Source organism: Crocuta crocuta, unplaced genomic scaffold (genome assembly GCF_008692635.1).
Source record: "Crocuta crocuta isolate KB4526 unplaced genomic scaffold, BGI_CrCroc_1.0 scaffold17, whole genome shotgun sequence".
Classification (NCBI taxonomy): domain Eukaryota; kingdom Metazoa; phylum Chordata; class Mammalia; order Carnivora; family Hyaenidae; genus Crocuta; species Crocuta crocuta.
Genome location: NW_027532041.1, coordinates 4,191,908 through 4,211,492, shown reverse-complemented (window position 1 = coordinate 4,211,492; position 19,585 = coordinate 4,191,908). Strand labels below are relative to the sequence as shown.

At 37.5% G+C, this 19,585-nt stretch overlaps 1 protein-coding gene across 1 annotated transcript in view; it reads left to right on the top strand.

The window, feature by feature from the left end:
• The window catches only part of PDE11A (phosphodiesterase 11A), a 367,374-nt gene that overhangs the window by 37,113 nt on the left and 310,676 nt on the right, over positions 1–19,585 (top strand). Inside the window, exon 2 of the mRNA XM_077776263.1 lies at positions 13,641–13,799. Coding sequence (XP_077632389.1) covers positions 13,641–13,799 — 159 coding nt within the window. The remainder of the gene's footprint in view (positions 1–13,640; positions 13,800–19,585) is intronic.

Here is a 19,585-nt window from a genome sequence, read left to right as displayed (position 1 = left end):
TTGACCAATAGTATGACATGTCTTGGGGTTGGGTGTAGTGTGTAGCCAGATGTATCAGATGTGCTTATATAGGAGCATGTTGGTGGCTGAGTTATGATGGGATAACATGTTTACAAGGTGTTCTTTCTTTTTAAGTAAACAGAGACTGGGACACTATGGAGCTTTAAAGTTGGACTTTCCATTAATATTATAAGTTTATTATTGCTCTGTCCAAAGGAGCATGTGGGACTCTTGTAGATTTGAGAGGGTTTTTGTGGTTTCTGCCTCTGTTGTTCCACCCTATGCATAGCCTAAACCAGAGAAGAACTATAGTTGGTTAAGTTGATTGCTTGTTTTGTTAAATCATCTCAGAAGTGAGTTGAGAGTTATAGAATGGTTCCTGACCCTGTTGCTTCTATGAGTGGGTGCCAACTGATAAGTCCAATCTTTCTAACCCAGCCAAACCCAGACCTGAAAAATGTGATGAATGGTGTAAATGCCTGACTCTGCCAAGGGCTTGATCTAGTTTGTAAAAAGACCATTATAGTGTTCTGCCAGCTGGCCAAGGAAATATCTAGAGCAAGGCAGCAGGCAGAACACCAGTTTCTGGAGGGGCTAACTAACCCTATTCAAGAGGGAATAGCTTAGACAAGGCTGCCAAAAATCCAGTGTGTTTGTCTAGAAGGCTCCTTCTTGTAAGTATTTCTTAGAAAGCATGTTGGTGCTTTATCCAGGAAAAGACAGGCTGAGTGCTGAGTCTACTACTATGTCTATCCAGACTATTTATGAATGATTCGTGCTGTTGGAAACAGACCCCTGGAAGACCTAACCACATACTGACACCTTCAGTTTGATACATGGTTCTTCATCTCATTTTGGAGGGCTGGAGGCTCATGCCCCACTGTTTTGTGGAGCATATGGCCATAGAACCTCTGGAGGGGGTCCAAGTGCTCTCAGCACCGCTGTTTATTTGTAGCCAAGCTAGGATGAACACCAGTGAAATGGAGAGCCTGGCCTAGGGATGGGGAAAAAGGGTTGCAGGAGCACAGTGGCTTCCAGAAGGAATGGAATGTATGTGGAGCCAACCAACCCCAGGCATCCACCTGGAAGGTCGTTGGGAAATAGTGCCATACTGCTTCCAAGTCCTCTTCCCAGTGGATGATGCCTGATTTTTTCTAATCTGGACTTGCACAGTTGAACACACTCCTGTGGCTGGAAGATTTGTTCTTATCATTTTCTTTCAAGCTTAAGATCTACTAGATTAAAAGTTTGCTGAGAATTCTGTTTTGTGAACCAATATCAGGCTGATAACTTTTTGGTCTGTAATATTTATCCTTTTGGAAAATCAGGATGTTTTCAGCATTATATATGTATATGTTCTGCCACAAAGATGTTGCAGTGTTTAACAAGTAGATGTGGAGACGGTCAGAGTTGAAGGCTCCATCTATATCAGAACATTGCCCAACTATAATATCTTGTCCATCTTTTTGTTCTTAGTTCTCTGGGATTTTCAGAAGATAATGAAATACCTTTGGCATTCTGTGTAGTAACTCAATTGGACTGAATTTTAATGGTTAAGAATTTTATAGCCAGGATGATAATGGCTTAAAAAAATAACAGCGCCAGGTAGACTAGTGCTAAAACTTGCTAAAAGTGTAGAATGCTATACTGTTTTTCACATATTTATATTATTTATAAGAATCGACCCCCTCCATTTTGATAGCTGTTATTTGGTGTATCTTGCCTATTTTATTAGCAGTCGGTTAGTATGATGACTTCTATCTTTTTGGAAGGCACTTTTTAAGCTATAGTGCAGTCCTTGATGGCAGTCCCATCCCATAGTTACCACCCCGAGATAATTATGGTAATTACTACTGCTTTTATAAACTTTTTTCTTCTTGTTGTTTTCTCATATCATAATAAAAGCACTCAAACATGTAGAATAACAACCTATAACACTTTTTTTAGTGGTAGTGTGGATTATATTGAATATTTAGGTATTTTTCAATTTTTTCTTATTATGAATTTCTAGAAATGAAATTGCTATATTGAAAAGTATAAAAAATTGTAAAGGTGTTTGCTACTTATTGCCAAATTGTCCTCCATATATATTGCACTACTTTGTATTCTCACCAACAATGATAAAAGTAGACTTTTCATAAAAGCTTTCAGTTTTTCAAAGTTCAAAAAACTTTCAGTTTGCCTCCCTGATTCACTTCATTTCTTACATGTCCACTCTGATAGGAAGGAAGGTGCCTCTGGCTAAACCACTCTTTTCATAGCTCACCCTTCATGTACTGGCCTTTTCTCAGACATTTTAATTACACACAGTAAAGTTTATAGACCATGGAGTTGTATTTTAATTCCACTTACAATGTATCTGCACACTCACAATATATTTGTAATAGGGATATTAAAGAAATTTAAGAATTCATCATTAAAAAAAACTTTTTAACATTTATTTATGAGACACAGAGAGACGGGAACAGGCAGAGAGAAAGGGGGACACATAATCCGAAACAGGCTCCAGGCTCCGAGCTGTCAGCTCAGAGCCCGATGCAGGAGTCGAACTCACAGACTGCGAGTTCATGACCTGAGCTGAAGTAGGACGCTTAACTGACTGAGCCACCCAGGTGCCCCAAGAATTCATCATTGTCTTTTGTGCCAGCCTACCCGCAATTTTGGTTTCAACTGTGCTATAGTTCTTCCATTTTCCTGTGTGGTTTGTCTTGAGATATATTGGTATTTATTTTAAGAAAGATAAGTAAAAATAGCCATGATGACTACAATAAGAGCCAAAGAAAAGTGCTAACTAAGAAGGGAAGAACAAAGAAATAACACCAGCAAACCAAGTTTATTTAGCAACATAACTAAAATGGATAACCCCAGGGGCACCTGGCCGGGTCAACCAGAAGAGCATGTGACTTTTGATCTTAGGTCATGAGTTCAAACCCCATGTTGAGTATGGAGAGTACTAAAAAATAAATAAATAAACTTCAAAATGGATAACCTCCCAGGCAACTTGGTAGTAACAATGACATTGAATAATCGTAGTTCAAATGATAATAACAGTGGTTTTGAAACCTCATTAAATTCTTTTTATTTTTTTAATTTTTTTTTTTATTTCTAGGATAGAGAGAGACAGCGTGAACGGGGGGGGGGGATCAGAGAGAGAGGGAGATACAGACTCTGAAACAGGCTCCAGGCTCTGAGCTGGCAGTCAGCAAAGAGCCCGACGCAGGGCTCGAACCCACAAACTGCGAGATCATGACCCAAGCGAAAGTCGGAAGCTTAACCGACTAAGCCACCCAGGCACCCCGAAACCTCGTTAAATTCTTTTATGGCATCTGTTAACTACTAATTAAGTTTGGATGATTTAAATGAAAGTGTGCCCATTAAACATTTTCCAAAGAGAGCTGACCTGTATGAATTTACAAACTACTCCACCACCCACCATACTACTTAAGGTCCATAAAAGAATGAAACCTCAAAAATGTACATATTTTGGTAATATTTTGTATTATTCAAAACACTAAGAGACTTTTGTGAAAGAATTCAGAGAGACAAGATTTTTGTTTACAAAATTACATTCTGTGACTACATATTAAGAACTACAGTGAAAATTCTGTACTTTTCTCAGCAAGCATTGAATTAGGTCCAAAGCATTAGCTATCAGTTACCATGTCTTTGTTTTTATGCAATATGATCTCAAGCCTTGCATCAATTTAGAACAGTTATGGTTCTTGGTACGGAGAAAATCAGAATAATGGATTTGAAAACTTTAAAGACAAATCAAAATTTTCAACAGCTTAGCCTTTCAAGCATTTTCTGGAAAATAAGTGATGTTTATGATCAGCCATAAATGTAAGGAGATGCTTTTATGGATTAGAATTAAATGAGTGTTACTAATTGATGTACCAATAAAAGCAATTTCTTAAAGCCTTAGACAGTTTGGCAATCCTTCAGTTTGAGTTTCAATGGCTTTTTCCTTTTATACTTTGTATCTCCATTAGCTTCTCTACCTTGTAACTCCATACGGCATTTTATTTTATTTTTTTTATATTTTTTAAAAATATTTTTATTTATTTCTAGGAGAGAGAGAGAGAGACAGCGTGAGCAGGGGAGGGTCAGAGAGAGAGAGAGGGAGTCACAGACTCTGAAACAGGCTCCAGGCTCCAAGCTGGCAGCACAGAGCCCGACGCGGGGCTCGAACCCACGAACCGCGAGATCGTGACCTAAGCGAAAGTCGGACGCCTAACCGACTAAGCCACCCAGGTGCCCCCATAAGGCATTTTAAAAAGATGTAGATGAAATATGGGACTGAACTTGTTCTCCAAACCTTTCTTTGCAGAAGTGAGATAGTGGGATGCTGGAGAAGGTATGTAGATATGTAAAGCCTTTGGGGAAAGTGGATGGACTACATAACAAAGCAAAAGCTAACAAACACAGTTGTCCCGAAATCTCTAAATCAGTGGTTTACAGTATATTCCCCTCAGACCCCTGGAGGCCTTGGGTCTATTAAAGGACATCTGTCTAATTCAGTTGTTCTTAACTCTGACCTATAGCCAAAAGTCATATCTTCTGTCCAGCACGTCCCCCACCCATATGATTTAAATAATTCGTCAGTGGGACTAGGGCATCAGCCCTAAAGCTCTTCAAGTGATTCCAATGTTAGTAATGTTCTATTCCTATGAGTACATAATAGTGTCTGTAGAAGGAAGAAATGCCATATATATATATACACATATCTTGGATCACCTTTTCTCTATAATTTATGGACACAGTAAGTCAGATAAAAATTTATTAAACATTTCATGTAATTAATAGGGGCTTTTTGCATTCACATGTTTCCTCATATGTATGTTCTGAAAACAAGATTACCATCATGTGGACATTCTCAGACTTGAAGAGTTTTATCACTTTCACTATGAAGAACCCAAGGTAGGATTGAGATTGTGGTTAAAACAATCACCTTTGTAGGTTAAATGGTGGTCGAGACCAGTTCTTGACTTAATCATGAGCACTGGAAAATTTTTTTATGAAGTGTTGGGGAGAGAAGCCTTAAATACAGAGAGGATAAAAGAGATCTTATGTAACCCATCCTTGCCATGATTCTAAGATTTGGATAAGGTTCTTAGCCCTGGGTCCTGCCTTGGAGAACCTTGAGTGGCTTCTCTGAGAAAATGGAAAGGAAGGATGGACTCCCTTTTGCTTTGAGGCTCCTCATGGGTCTCTAAATTATGTCTCTTTGGGGCTGGCTGGCATTCTTGAGTGCAGTGAACATAGCTCTTTTCTCAAGGACCTGAAAACTCAGACTACAGAAGTTCGTTCTTTCTTCAGCTTCAGTGGATCTTGTAGGGAGGACGCATTTTCTGGGTATGCTATGTGGCTTCATATTCAGCTGAGGAACTTGCAGAAAAGGCTCCAAGTGTAAAGTTCCTGAGTTAGAAATATATCAAATTACTGTTCTCTATGTAGCGGGTACGGTTCAGTTCCTTTGCTAAAATGTAAAGATTGCTTTTGACCTTATGATTTTGTCTTTTTAAATACTAAAAGTCATACCCGACTGTCATATGCAATAAATAAGTCTGCACAAAAAGGCACTGAGAAGATCCCTGCGCTTCTTTTTATAAGAGCATTTATACTTAAAATATTTGAAAAAGGAAAAATATTATGACATAAAAATACTTGAAGCAAGAAGAGTCTACCACACTCATAAGAAACTCATTCCAGATTTTAACAGCCTTATTAAAGAAGCCCTTATTTTAATTTATTAGAAATCTCTCCTGTTGTAGATCATTCCTTGTTCTTTTGACCTAAGGGGGATGAATAAAAATTGGACACCATTCTTCATGTGATATTCCATTCTAGACCTAGAGGCATTTGTTAGTTTGCTATTCAAGTTGCCATTTTCAGCAATAAATAGGCCCAGTGCTTCTCTTATTTGTTCTGTTTCCTCCTTACTTGGCCTTCTGTGAAGCTATTCTAGTGAGTGTGGTGAACTTCTGAAGACTTCAAGTTAAAAGTAACTGATCATAGTTTCTCATCCTTACCTAAACAGTCTCTACTTTCCATTCCAAGTACTTTTTCTGAAATTAAAAAAATATATTTTTTATATTTTTAATATATATAGTTTTTAATTTATAAATTTATATATATAATTATTCTCTCCATCTACTTTGGGGGAAATACCGTCATGTGGATAGCACATAGACAACTAAACCTCAAAATGTATACAGAATGTATACAGGGGAACTCACATTTCCACCTCCAGATCCATCCCTCACTATGTGTCTCACTCCGTGCATCACTCCACCACTCACCCAGCTACCTGGACCCGATATATGGAATCATTTTCTACTCCTCTAGCTTTAGCAACCTTTCATCAAATGAATCAGCAAGTCCTGTTGTTTCTACCTCCTCAGTAGCTTTCAACTCAATCCATTCCCATCACCCCCACCATCACTAACCACCATCTCAGCCCAGAGATGGTTTATCTCTCACCTGGATCTCTTGCTTCCAATCCACTGTTTTACACATAAGCCAGGGTGGTATTTCTAAAATGAAGAATTGGGGCACCTGCGTGGCTCAGTTGGTTAAGTGTCTGACTTCGGCTCAGGTCATAATCTCATGGTTTGTGAGTTCGAGCCCTGCGTTGGGCTCTGTGCTGGCCTCTCTCTCTGCCTCTCCCCCACTCTGTCTCTCCCTCTCTCAAAATAAATAGATGTTAAAAAAAAGAAAAATCAATTATATTACTTCCACCCACCTTCTCAAAACCTTCTCTCCTCCTCCTGTGATAAATTTGTAATTCTAAACCTGGTCACGAGGCACCCCTTCATTAGCTTCCAACTAGTCCTTATGTCCCTTCTCTGACTCTTCCTTGAGAGCTATCTTCAACTTCTTTCAGTTACTCAAACTTAATCAGCTTTCCACTGACTTTGGGGTTTGAATGCTATTTTCTCTTCTTGAGACATTGATCCTTTGGGTATCAGCTTAAACATTTCGCTTTCTTTGGGATATTTTTCTGACGTTACATTGAGTGTGGTCTCCAGCTATGTGTTCCACAATGTCCTATGTTTCTCCTACTACTACACTCATTTGTGATCATTGCTTGGCAAGTGAAATTTATTTTCTGCTGTCTTCTGTTTTTAAACGTTCCTTCCCTGTACAACAACAGAGTAAGATGCTTCTTTATATAATTATTTCCATAGTATTCTTCATCTTCTACAATTAATTTATACCTGTTTTAAGCACAATTTTCTTCATTTTTTAAAAATGGAAAATTAATCTAGAGTTTAATATACATTAGGGAAGTGTGCAATTATATCAGTTCTTCTGACCTCCCATTAGATGGATTATATCAAGTTGTTGAGTCAATTTGTGAAAATTATCCCATAAGTACTGTAATGAAGACTTGGACAAAGCATATTTTAAGATGAATTATTATTTTTTAAAAATATTTTTAAATGTTTAGTGAAATTTATTTCTGAGACAGAGAGAGAGAGAGAGAGTGTGTGTGTGTGTGTGTGTGTGTGTGTGTGTGAGTAGGGGAGTGTCAGAGAGGGAGGGAGACACAGAATTTGAAACAGGCTCCAGGCTCTGAGCTGTCAGCACAGAGCCCAATGCGGGGCTTGAACCCACAGACCTGAGCCGAAGTCGGACGCTTAGCCAACTGAGCTACCCAGGCACCCCAAGATGAATTATTTTTAAAAAAAAACCACTAAAACTTAATGAAATAAATCTTTCTTTGAAGCTTTTAAATTGGAAGATTAACACTTACCACATATATCAACATAATTATTTTGTCTCTTAGAGTTATAAGTTTATCAGATAAGTGCAGAGAGTTGCAGAGGTGGTAGAGAGGGTTTATAACACTTTTGTGCCCCCTGATCATGCTGAAGCATCCCTTTGTCTCTTGTTCTCATGTGGTTTTGGATAGTTTGATAACAAATACCCCTCAGTCTTAGGAGTTGGACTTTGGTGGGTAAGGCCCTTCTCCAGAAATGCAAACTATCACAAAAATAAGAGCAGTTGGGCCATGTCTACTCCAGAGTGGATTTTCAAGTCCAGTCAAACATGGTGCACCCACTGATATGTAACCACTAGAACATGTGCCACTGTCCTTAATCCTTCCTTATTTATTCCCTATCAGTGAATTTTATGGATCTCACTGCTGACTAATCTCTTTATCATTTAGAACAGTATTGTCATATGAGAATCACCTATGAGCGTTTAAAAAATACCAATGTCTAATATGAATTGGTTCAATATGGGGTGGAACCCAGGCTCTGGTATTTTGAAAACCTTCTCATTTATTAACCTTCTTGACTTTATTCATAGACTTTCACCTCCATCCAAATCTCTTCCATTTCAGTAAATGGCACTTTCATCCATAGCTTCTCAAATTATTTTTTCAGTTTTTGTATTTCCATCCTAGTTAACATGTAATGTAATATTAGTTTCAGGAGTACAACTTAGCAATTCATCACTTAATATAGAGCATCCAGTGCTCATCACAATGAGTGCCTCCTTAATACCCACCACCCATCGAGCCCATTTCCCATCCATCTCCCTTCCAGCAACCCTCAGTTCCCTATAGTTGAATCTCTTTTATGATTTGCCTCTCTCTTTTTTCCCCCAGTGTTCATTTGTTTCAGTTCTTTATTTTTTAAATAATTTCTTAAGTTTATTTATTTTGAGAGAGTGAGAGAAAGAGAGAGGGTGAGAGAAGGACAGAGAGAGAGGGAGAGAGAATTCCAAGCAGGTTCTTCACTAACCCCAAAGTAGGGTTCAGTCTCACAAACCATGAGATCATGACCTCTGTCAAATTCAAGAGTTGGATGCTTAACTGACTGAGCCACCCAGGCACCCCTGTGTCATTTCTTAAATTCCACATATAAGTGACATTAGATTCTCAAATTAAAACCTGAGATATATGCAATAATTTTTTAAATGTTTATTGATTTATTTTGGTAGAGAGACAGCATGAGAGCAGGGGAAGGGCAGAGAGAGAGGGAGAGAGAGAACCCAAGTAGGCTTCACACTGTCAGTGCAGAACCAGATGTGGACCTTGAACTCATGAACTGTGAGATCATGACCTGAGCTGAAATCAAGAGTCAGACGCTTAACTGACTGTGCCACCCATACTCTTCTTTCTCTAGTCCCCCATCCACAACCAATCCATCAGGAGGTACTGTAAACTCAACTTCCAATATATGTTTTACCTTCATTGCCTTTCTGTCAACCCAGACCATCCTCTTGTCTTGCCTGGATCATTGAAATTTCCTAATTGGTTTATCATATTCCAATCCTGTATCATCTTCCACAAAGTTCTTAATTTAAAAACATGATTTTAAACTTTTTATTATAAAATACTTAAAACATTTAAATGGAGAGAGACCTTAAGGTTTATAAAATCTTAACATTGTACTATTTTGCTTCATGAGTTTTTCTTTTCTGTTTTTTTTTCTTTTTTTTAAGAAGGAAAATTATTGGTAGAGTTTAAGCTTCCTCCATACCTCTCCATGATGCCATTTCTTTCCTCCCCAGAGATAACCACTTACATAAATTTAGAGTTTATTATTCTCATTATGCTTTTATACTTTTGCTACATATTTGGATCCATAGATAGTGTTTAATATTGTTTTTAAATATTAGTGGTATTATATAGATGGTATCAGATTATAGGTTGTTTGTTTTACTTAATATGTTTTTTCTTAAATAGTTTATTGTCAAGTTTTTGTTTTACTTATGTTTTTGATGTTTGTTCAATACAGGTAGCTTTAGTTTATTCATTAAAATTGTTGTACAGTATGTTATCAGAATGAGAGATAATAATTTGTTTATTTTTCTATTGACCGATATTGAAATGGCTTATAATTTTGTCTTTTAGTAATGGATGCTGTAGCCCACATTTGTATATCTCTCTTCTGTACTTGTGCACAAGTATCTCTAAATATATACCGAGGAGTAAAATATGGGCCTTTAGGGCCTTCCTAACTTTTATATGTTTTGCATAATTGCATTACAATCTTTAAAAAAATCTGATCAATCAAAAAAAACTATTATGGAGCACCTACAATATGCCAGTATGAAGCAGTAAACAGGAGAGACAAAATGTCTGCTGTCTTACATCTTATATACTAGTAGAGGGAAAACAAGTAAACTAATAAGATGATTTCAGTGAATGCTAAGTGCTGAATAATGAGTCATATCATCCTTCTACTTCAAGACCTGCAGTTATATTCCACTGCATTTAGGGTTAATGTAATAACTTCTTTCCAAACCTGTAAGACTTGGCACCATCTGGTCCCTGCCTTACTCCTTCTTTCTCTTTGGAGCTCCCTGTGCTTTTGCCACACTGACCTTGGAGTTTGGGGAACTCCCTAAGTGTTCTCCTGTGTCAGGACTTTTCACACACACTGTTCTAGCTTCCTATTAAGTTCTTCCCAATTTCTTTGACTGGCTAACTCTTACTACTGATGCAACCCACAGCTTACTTATCCAGTTCTCAGATAGACCTTTCTTGATCCCCTTAGAAATAGGTACCTTCTATTAAGTCTTTCTTATGGCATTCTGCTCGTTTCCTAGTATTACTTCCTACAATATATTATTATACATTTATATGTCATCTGCCTCACCTAATACATTACAGGTTCTGTGAAGTCAGGGATGGTGCCTCTTTTGCTTCCTGCTCTATCTCCTAGCTCGCAGCTTGACATGGAATAGTTCCTTGGTGAATTTTATATTAAATTTTAAAATGTATTCATTTAAATTCAAGTTAATTAATGTACAGTATAGTATTGGTTTCAATGATTCATCACTTATATACAACACCCAGGGGTCATCACTTACATACAACACTCAGTGCTCATCCCAACAAATGCCCTCTTTAATGCCCATCACCCATTTAACCCATTCCTTCACCCCCTTCCCCTCCAGCAACCCTCAGTTTGTTCTCTATTTTTAACAGTCTCTTATGGTTTTTCTCCCTCTCTGTTTTTATCTTATTTTCTCTTCCCCTATGTTCATCTGTTGTGTTTCTTAATTTCATATACCAGTGAAATCATATGGTATTTGTCTCTCTCTGACTGATGTATTTCACTTAGCATAATACACTCTAGTTTTACCCTTGTTGTTACTATCTTTTTGATCACTGAGTAGTATTCCCTCGTATGTATATACCACATCTTCTTTGTTCATTCATCAGTTGATGGACATTTGGGCTCTTTCCATAATTTGGCTATTGTTGATAGTGCTTCTATAAACACTGGGGTGCATGTGTACCTTCAAATCAGCATTTTTGTATCCTTTAGATAAATATCTAGTAGTGCAAATGCTGGGTAGTAATCTTGGTGAATTAAAAAAAAATAATACAAATTTTTGTTTTTCTGAAAGTTTGGTTGCAGGCTCATTTTGAGCAGATGATTTGATTTTGTTTGGGTTTTGATTTCCCTCTCTCCTTCAGGGCTCTTTCCTCCCTAACTAAGGGTTTAGTTTAGCCTGTATGAATCCCCAGACCAGAACCAGGCCTTATTATCGATTTTAAAGTCTTCTGTCCTTGTGATACCAAAGATAACACAGACCTCATCAGAAGGCCAACAATGTTTGGTCTTGAGGCTATCACCCTGTCCACAGCCTGTCTCCCTTGGCTCTTAAGCAGATGAAATTCATAGCTCTAGATGGTGGTAGACAGCAGGGCCNCTTCCTTCCTTCCCTTCCTCCCTCCTTCCTTCCCTCCCTCCTTCCTTCCTTCCCTTCCTCCTTCCTTCCTTACCTCCCTCCCTCCCTCCCTCCTTTTCTTCCTTCCTTCCTTCCTTCCTTCCTTCCTTCCTTCCTTCCTTCCTTCCTTCCTTCCTTCCTTCTCTTTCTTACTATTTGAAAGTAGGTTGAAGGTATTATGACATTTCACCCCAAAATACTGTAGCATGTATGTATATCCTAAAAAAAGAATATTCTCAGGGTGCCTGGGTGGCTCAGTCAGTTGGGCGTCCAACTTGGGTCAGGTCATGATCTTACGGCTCGTGAGTTCAAGCCCCATTTCAGGCTTTGTGCTGATAGCTCAGAGCCTGGAGCCTGCTTCAGATTCTGTGTTCCCTTCTCTCTCTGTTCCTCCCTCACTCATGCTCTGTCTCTCTGTCTCTCAAAAATAAATAAACATTAAAAGAGAAAGAATATGTTCCTACCAAATTATAATACCACTATATCACACCTATGAAAATTTATGTTAATAGAGTGATATTATCTAATATAATGTCCATGTTCAACTTTCTCTAATTTCATCCCCCCCAAAAATTGCATAACAATTTTTAATGAAAGATCACACTTTTTTTTTTTTTTAATTTCTACATCTTCTTTAAGCCAGAACAGCTCCCTGGCCCTATTTTATTTTTATTTTAAATTTTTTTGTCTCTCACAATATCAATATTTTTGAAGAGTTCAGGTCAGGCTTTTGATAGAATGACCAATAATCTGTATTTTTTTTTAAGTTTTCTTTTTCCTGAATGATCAGATTTATGTTACATATTCAACAAGAACACTCCATGTTTTTGATGGTATAGTGTCCTCATCACATTGCATCCCACGAGGAGGCACATGATGTTATTTTGTCTCATTAGTGGTAATGCTAAGTTTGATTACTTGTTTCAGATGATCTCCACTAGACCTTTTCAGGATAAAGACATCTTTTTCTCTTTGAATTTAATAAGGGATCTTTGGGGTGGCCACTCTGAGACTATGTGAATATTCCGTTTAGTAACAACCTTTCACCTAGTGGTATTAACATCTGTTGGTGATGCTCGTATATGTGATTGTATTGGTAGTTGCCAAATAGATATTATATAATTTACCACTTTTTCTACATATATATGTGTATATATGTGTGTGTGTGTGTGTGTGTGTGTGTGTATTGTTTGTTTGCTTGTTTGTTTTTGATAGAGAGAGAGAGAGAGAACACAAGCAGGGGAGAAGGGCAGATTGAGAGAGAGAGAGATAATCCTAAGCATGTTCCATGCTCAGTGCAGAGCCCAACATGGGGCTTGATCCCAAGACCCTGGGATCATGACCTGAGCCGAAATTAAGAGTCAGATACTCAACTAACTGACCCACCCAGGAGCCCCTACTTCTACATTTTTTTAAGCTGACATTCTATAAAGAAGCCTGTTTTTGTTGTTGTTGTTCATTTGTTTGTTTCAGTATTTTAAAAGTATTATTATGGGCTCATAGTTTCTTTTTTCATAGGACATTCTGACCAAAAGTAAAGTAGTGCCTTTCTGCATATTTTTTCATAGTGCCTAATATATATTTATTATATATTTTTCTTATATGATACTTCATAATCATTGTCTATGTGAAATAAAATATTATAATAAATAGCATAGTGTGGAAAAACACTTGCCCCTTCACCAACTTTGAGATGTTGTTGTAGTCAGGTTTAAAATTTCTTTCTTCATTTACTGTGGTTAACAACTATGGTAGTGATTTATTTTCATTTATGTTCCTTTGGTGACTTCAACATGAAATCAAATCTGGCATTGTTATTAAAAATTCATTGGGTAAAGTTCTTAGTGATAAAATATCATACACAGAAATACACTTCTTTCCCTTTCTCCCTGACAACAATGCATGTGTATTTAATAATGCCCTCTCTGTCTTATTTTTAGGATCGAAGGTTCAATGATGAAATTGACAAGCTAACTGGATACAAGACAAAATCACTATTGTGCATGCCTATCCGAAGCAGTGATGGTGAGATTATTGGTGTGGCCCAGGCGATAAATAAGATTCCTGAAGGTGCTCCATTTACTGAAGATGATGAAAAAGTAAGTTTTCATGCTTTTTGTGACTTGTATTCTCCTTTTTGATCATTGATTGCTATTCTCTCTGCAAGGAACAGGACTTGTGTGAGTAGCTGTTGACCCATTCATGGGTCAAAGAACTTTTCTTGTGTTTTACAAAATGTAGCGGAAGTTTTGAATATTTCCTAGAATGTGGTACAATTGAAAATAATTACTTCATCTTTTTCTTAGCTTGCTTTTCATTGCAAGCTCCAGTAGTATCCTTCCCTGGTCTTTATCTTCCTTACATGTAAGCTTTTTTAATTGATATCACACTGCCACCACATATGGCCCAAGGGAAGATAAGGGACGATGGGACGATTACAGTGTTTTGGAAACTCAGCACTTCCTCTTGTGTTTTCTTAACTACTGCGAAGAATTTTCTCAGTTCTTATATAAAACTCTCAATAAAATGAATGTTATTTAATTGTTATTCCAAATTGCTAATAAAAAGAACGTTATTTTTGTCCCAGAAGAACAATTGACTTTGGTAGAAGTGATGTATTTTTTGTTCTGAAAGTTTTAAGTTTTTACCAGTAGTTTATTCATTAGCTGATATTAAAAGGGAGACTCTTCAAAAAGCTGAAGTTCTTTCTGGCTTTGAAGCTCTTATTACCTCCATATTGAATAGAATCTGGTGGAATATTTATAATTTTTGTGGTAAAAGCAAATCTCAAATTAGTTTAAGTTTGATGGCTGCCATACACGTATTTGATTAAAAAGACACTTTAGAGGAGTACCTGGGTGGCTCAGTCAGTTAAGTGTCTGACTTCGGCTTAGGTCACGATCTCACGGCTCGTGGGTTTGAGCCTTGCGTCGGGTTCTGTGCTGACTGCCAGCTCAGACCTGGAGCCTGTTTCAGATTCTGTATCTCCCTCTCTCTCTGACCCTCCCCTGCTCATGCTATCTTTCTCTCTCAGAAATAAATAAAACATTAAAAAAATTTTTTTAAAAAGACACTTTATGTAATTTAACCTTCCAGATGGGAAGTTGCTATTTGCTAGTGCTAATTCCTAATGCATTAAATTAATGCAAATGTTCTGGTATAAAAGGCCAGCGTAAAATATGATTATAAGGAGACAATATTTTTAAATGAAGAGAGTCCTTTACTGAGGTCATATCTGTAGTTGAATTTGAATAACCCATATCCCAGAAAATGTTTATAAACCCTGAGATATGATAGGACCTCAAACAATTTCCTGCTGATTCAGTAAAAAACGACAGTGTGGAGGCACTTGCGTTGGGGCTGTAGGAAGCACAATGATAAATCCCAAATATGTAATGCCATCTTGGAGCTGAACAAGGCAGAAGGCAAGATCATCAATAAGATGATGTAGAACATGCTTCTGGAAGAGGTGGCATTTTATTTGACCTCTCAAGAAAGCATAGGCTTCCATCAGACAGAGCCAGGTGAGAAGGTGAGGACGTTTAGGATGTATCAAATGTAGGCTACCTCATTCACTCTGCAAATGTTTCCATGGAATGTAGAGACAAAGCAAAAATGTTATTTTGTGCATTTTGCACCAAAGGTGACAGAGTCTTATAATCATGTGCTCTTATAAGGATTCAAATAAAAGGACTAGAGTTTTGTGTTCTTCCAAACATCCCACTACCTGCCTATGACATCTCCCAAACAGTTTAGTTTACGGATGGTAGCCTTGCCTTCACCCTGCCTCCTTCACTTGAAAGGATCCTCTTATATATTTCACCCTCACCTCTGATTGCACTTATGTCAGATTTGTTTTCTGGACTTCTCTCAGTGGATTTATATTTATGGCCGAAGCCTTCATGAGCTCTGAATGAATCAGAGGGAAGTTCTGCCCAAGGATTTGTCTTGAGCAGCATCACATTTAGCTCTACTGAGAACAAGGGCTGGGATAGAGTTCCAGCCCCACTAAGGACAGTGGCCAGCTTTGTATGAGACACTTAATCTGTGACTCTTAATTCTCTCTTCTGTCATCTATACTAGTCACTATTTACAGCATGAGAATTCAATAAGATCATAAATAATAAATACTTTTTAATATAAGAAGCTAGGTAAATATAAAACATAAATACTTATTTTTAAATTATCATTTTCCCAAGAACTTTAAATGTTCTTCTATATTTGCCACTTATTCCCAGGCAACTTATTTCTTAAATTCAACCTAAATTGAGTATCACATTTGCTCCATGTGTTATATTTTTCTCTTTTGCAATTATCCTATGTGTCCAGAATACCATTTAGTTTTTTAGTCTCTATAATTCCCTCACCTGAATTAAAAACCCTACTCTAAAAAAAATTACAAAAATAAAAACTAAAAACCCTACTCTAGTCTCACTTCTTGCAAGGGGTCTTACCAGTTTGGGTGAGTTAATAATGTTCATGCAGGTGACATGATGGAGAATATTTTATCTCAACTTGTGTGTCTGGATATTGTTCTTTCCTACAAGGATTCCATACATGAAAAAGGCCAAAAAAAATCTAGAAATGATTAATAGGAAAGAACAAGATCTAGATACTTCTTTCAAATAAGAGAAGATATTGTGGCATAATGGCTGCATATAGGTCATAGCAGCAGTCTACCCTGGTTGAAACTCCATCTCTGCCATAGCCTATGTAACCTTGGACAAGTTGCTTAGCTTTTCTGTGCTCCAATTTTCTCCTCTTGGAGGAAAGATGATAATAATAATACTTATTTCATGGGGCTATAGGGGGATTATATGAGAGAATACAGGGAAAGAAGTTGGAAGAGCGCCCAGCACATAGTAAGTCCTCATTAAAAATTAGCTCTTACTGACAGCACATTAATACTTGGGAGATACAGTATGGTCTCAGTTAAAAAGTTACTTCTATATAAATTGTCTAGAAGTTTTTATTAAGGATGGCCTATATGCCAGTTCCACTCTTGGAGTTACAACAATGAAATGAGGGATCTACTTCTTTGTAAATTCACATTTGTCTTGTGTGACTGTCAATGCACATGGTATTTTAATTGGCATAAATTAAAAAAAAAAAGTCTTGGCACAAGACAATGCTTCAGCTAATATGTAGTCTACTTTGTAATGTAGAATTATTTCTTACATATATAGCCACATATGAATGTGGGCTACATTTGCCATTTTTAGGGATTATGAAGTTTTTTTTTTTCTTTTTCTACATAGCCTAGTTTGCTTAGTCATTGCCCCATTACTGGAAATTTGGGTTATTTCTGGTTTTTCACTAAATCAAATAGCTCCTGAATGAAACTCTTGAACAAATTACCTTTTTCTTTTGTGTTATTTCCTTGAGGTATATTCCAAAGACTGAAATTACTGAGTCAAAGGGCAAGAAAAGTTTTATAGCTCTCATTCCAAGATACAGATAGCTTTCGGGAATATTGGACCTATTTATAATAGTAGTAGCATGTGCAGACCTCTTTTTGCAGAGCCCCGCCAACTTCGTTCAATTCACATTATAAAACTCAAATTAGTTTTCTTTGGTCTGTCAGGCAGGCTTCAGACAACCTCCTCCGACATTCACCAGTATAAAGTTAGTTCCAGTGTTGCTTGCAAGTAAGGAAACAAGGAAGGGAAATGGAATCCCGGTGCTCGGTGCTGGGCTGGGGGCTCCAGATATGTTAGCTTTTGAGGCAGGTTCAAGTCTTTGCCCTGCTACTTATTAGCTGAGTGACCTTCAGCAAGCTGCTCAATTTTTCTTAGCCTCAGAACCTCCATTATAGCATTGTTGTGAGGGGTAAAATAAAAAACAGGTGTAAAGTGCTTAAGGTAGTGCTTACAGTAAATGAACATCATGAAATCTCGTCATCTATTTCAAGGACAAACAAATAATTTGAATCTATTTGTTATTTTACTTTATAAAAATAACTGCTATGTCATCGTTCATATGGGTTGTGGTAAATTTGTTGCATATTTAGCATAATATGATTTGTATGTCCTGATTTCTTAAAATGTCAGCTTCTGGAGACTATCAGCTGTGTTGTGTTTGGTGTAATTCCAAACATTTTACAATATGAGAATCAGTAAATAATTTGCCTGGGATAAACTGAAAATAAAATGTGGTATATTCATTTCTGGACTACTTATGTATCTAACATAATTGTGCATAGGATAATATTGTCTCTTGAAACTTATATGCCTATATATCAATGGCTGTGCTGTATCATATTCATGGAAAAGGCTGGGAAGGTCATCAAGATCATTTCCCCCCAACCCTGCCCTCATCCTCAGGAATCTTCCCCTGACAGGTGGTCATCCAGACTCTGCCTAAAAACTTCTCTTTTAATGACTTTAAAATCATCATACTCTCTAAAGTTCTTGCATAATTAGCAAAAATTTTATCAGCAGTGATTAGAGTTTTGTGTGAAATAATAGTCTACCATAAGCACATATTAATAATTTAAATTACATACTGACAAATTACTAGTTCGGTAATTCACGTTGGAAGTGCACACAAAGGCAGATCATACAAAAGAGATGATTGGAATTTCTTGGTTCACTTCATGGGTTTCTAGCAAATGTCCCTGTTTTTCAGTGAAATGTATAAGCCAGCTGATTTAGATGATATGACTACACTCCTTGCATCCAATTAATTTAGCACTCTGTTACTCTTGGGTGAGTAAAGAGAGGCATTATTTTGCAGAATAAAATAAAAAGACTTGGATGGGAGCAAACATTGGTGATCTATCAAGATATAGGGGCAGGTCAGATGAAACCTGGGGTATGAAAATGATCATTGGCTCTTCTCTGCCCTTCCCAGGTTGCCTCTACCCGGTCCGCAGAAGAGCCATTCTCACTGCAATGTTGCATAAAGAATATGTCCATTGCATTTACTTTCCAACTGCTGACATATAAGTAGTTGTGGCTCTAAGTTCTTTGGCTAATCTCCACAGGGTTTCTTCAGCATATAGTCACCTTTCTCCAGCTTATAATTCAGAGTGTTCAGCCACCCTGCTGTTCTGCTTCTTGCCAGCATGTTCAGACACCCTGCAGAACTGGGATGCAGCCAGCTGAGCTTGGCTGCTGGGACTGGCCATGTTCCAGGAATCCGTTATGGGTGGCGCTGCCCTGCCAGTTGGTGTTGAGGATGGTGCACGGATGATGCTAATATGACTTGTAGAAGCTGGAGCTTTGTTATTTGCAACAGGCTTGAGCCTCACAGCCAAATAATGGGAAGGATCTGATAAACTCTTGGCTTTACATTTTAAAGCTATTCTTGATTGTGCAAAGGCTAATGTTTAAGATCCTGCTGAGATGTCAAGGGTGCAAAAGGTATTACAGTTCACTTTGGTGAGGAAGAGGGATGTTGAATACACTGTGCTGATAGGGGTGACAAACTGGGGGTCCCGGAAGAATGAATGCAACTCACAAATGTGTGACTTGCATAGAATTTGGCTGGCATAGGTTTGATTTTTTTTTTTTTTGAAAGCCCGTAGACATGGATGCAAGCTTTAGTTCTGCCATAGTAGCTAATCCCCAAACAACTAGTCAGTTTAATAAAATCAACTTAATGAGAGCAAGATGGACAGGTTTTTTTCTGTTGTCTTCTGAAGAGTTAGCGTCTACTCAAAGGTGCTTTTCAAAAGTACTTTTCAAATAGTTACCATTTTTAAAAAATCTCCTGGTATACATGGCTAGGGGTATTGCAATTCTTCCAGGCAGGTTTGTGTGTTTTCTACTAATGCTCTACTGTCTTTTGGTTATTCAAATGCTAAACAAACAGTGAATTTACTAATTATGAGAAGTGGCCTTTGTGTTCTTACCCCATTTTTCCATCTTTTCTACCTATATTC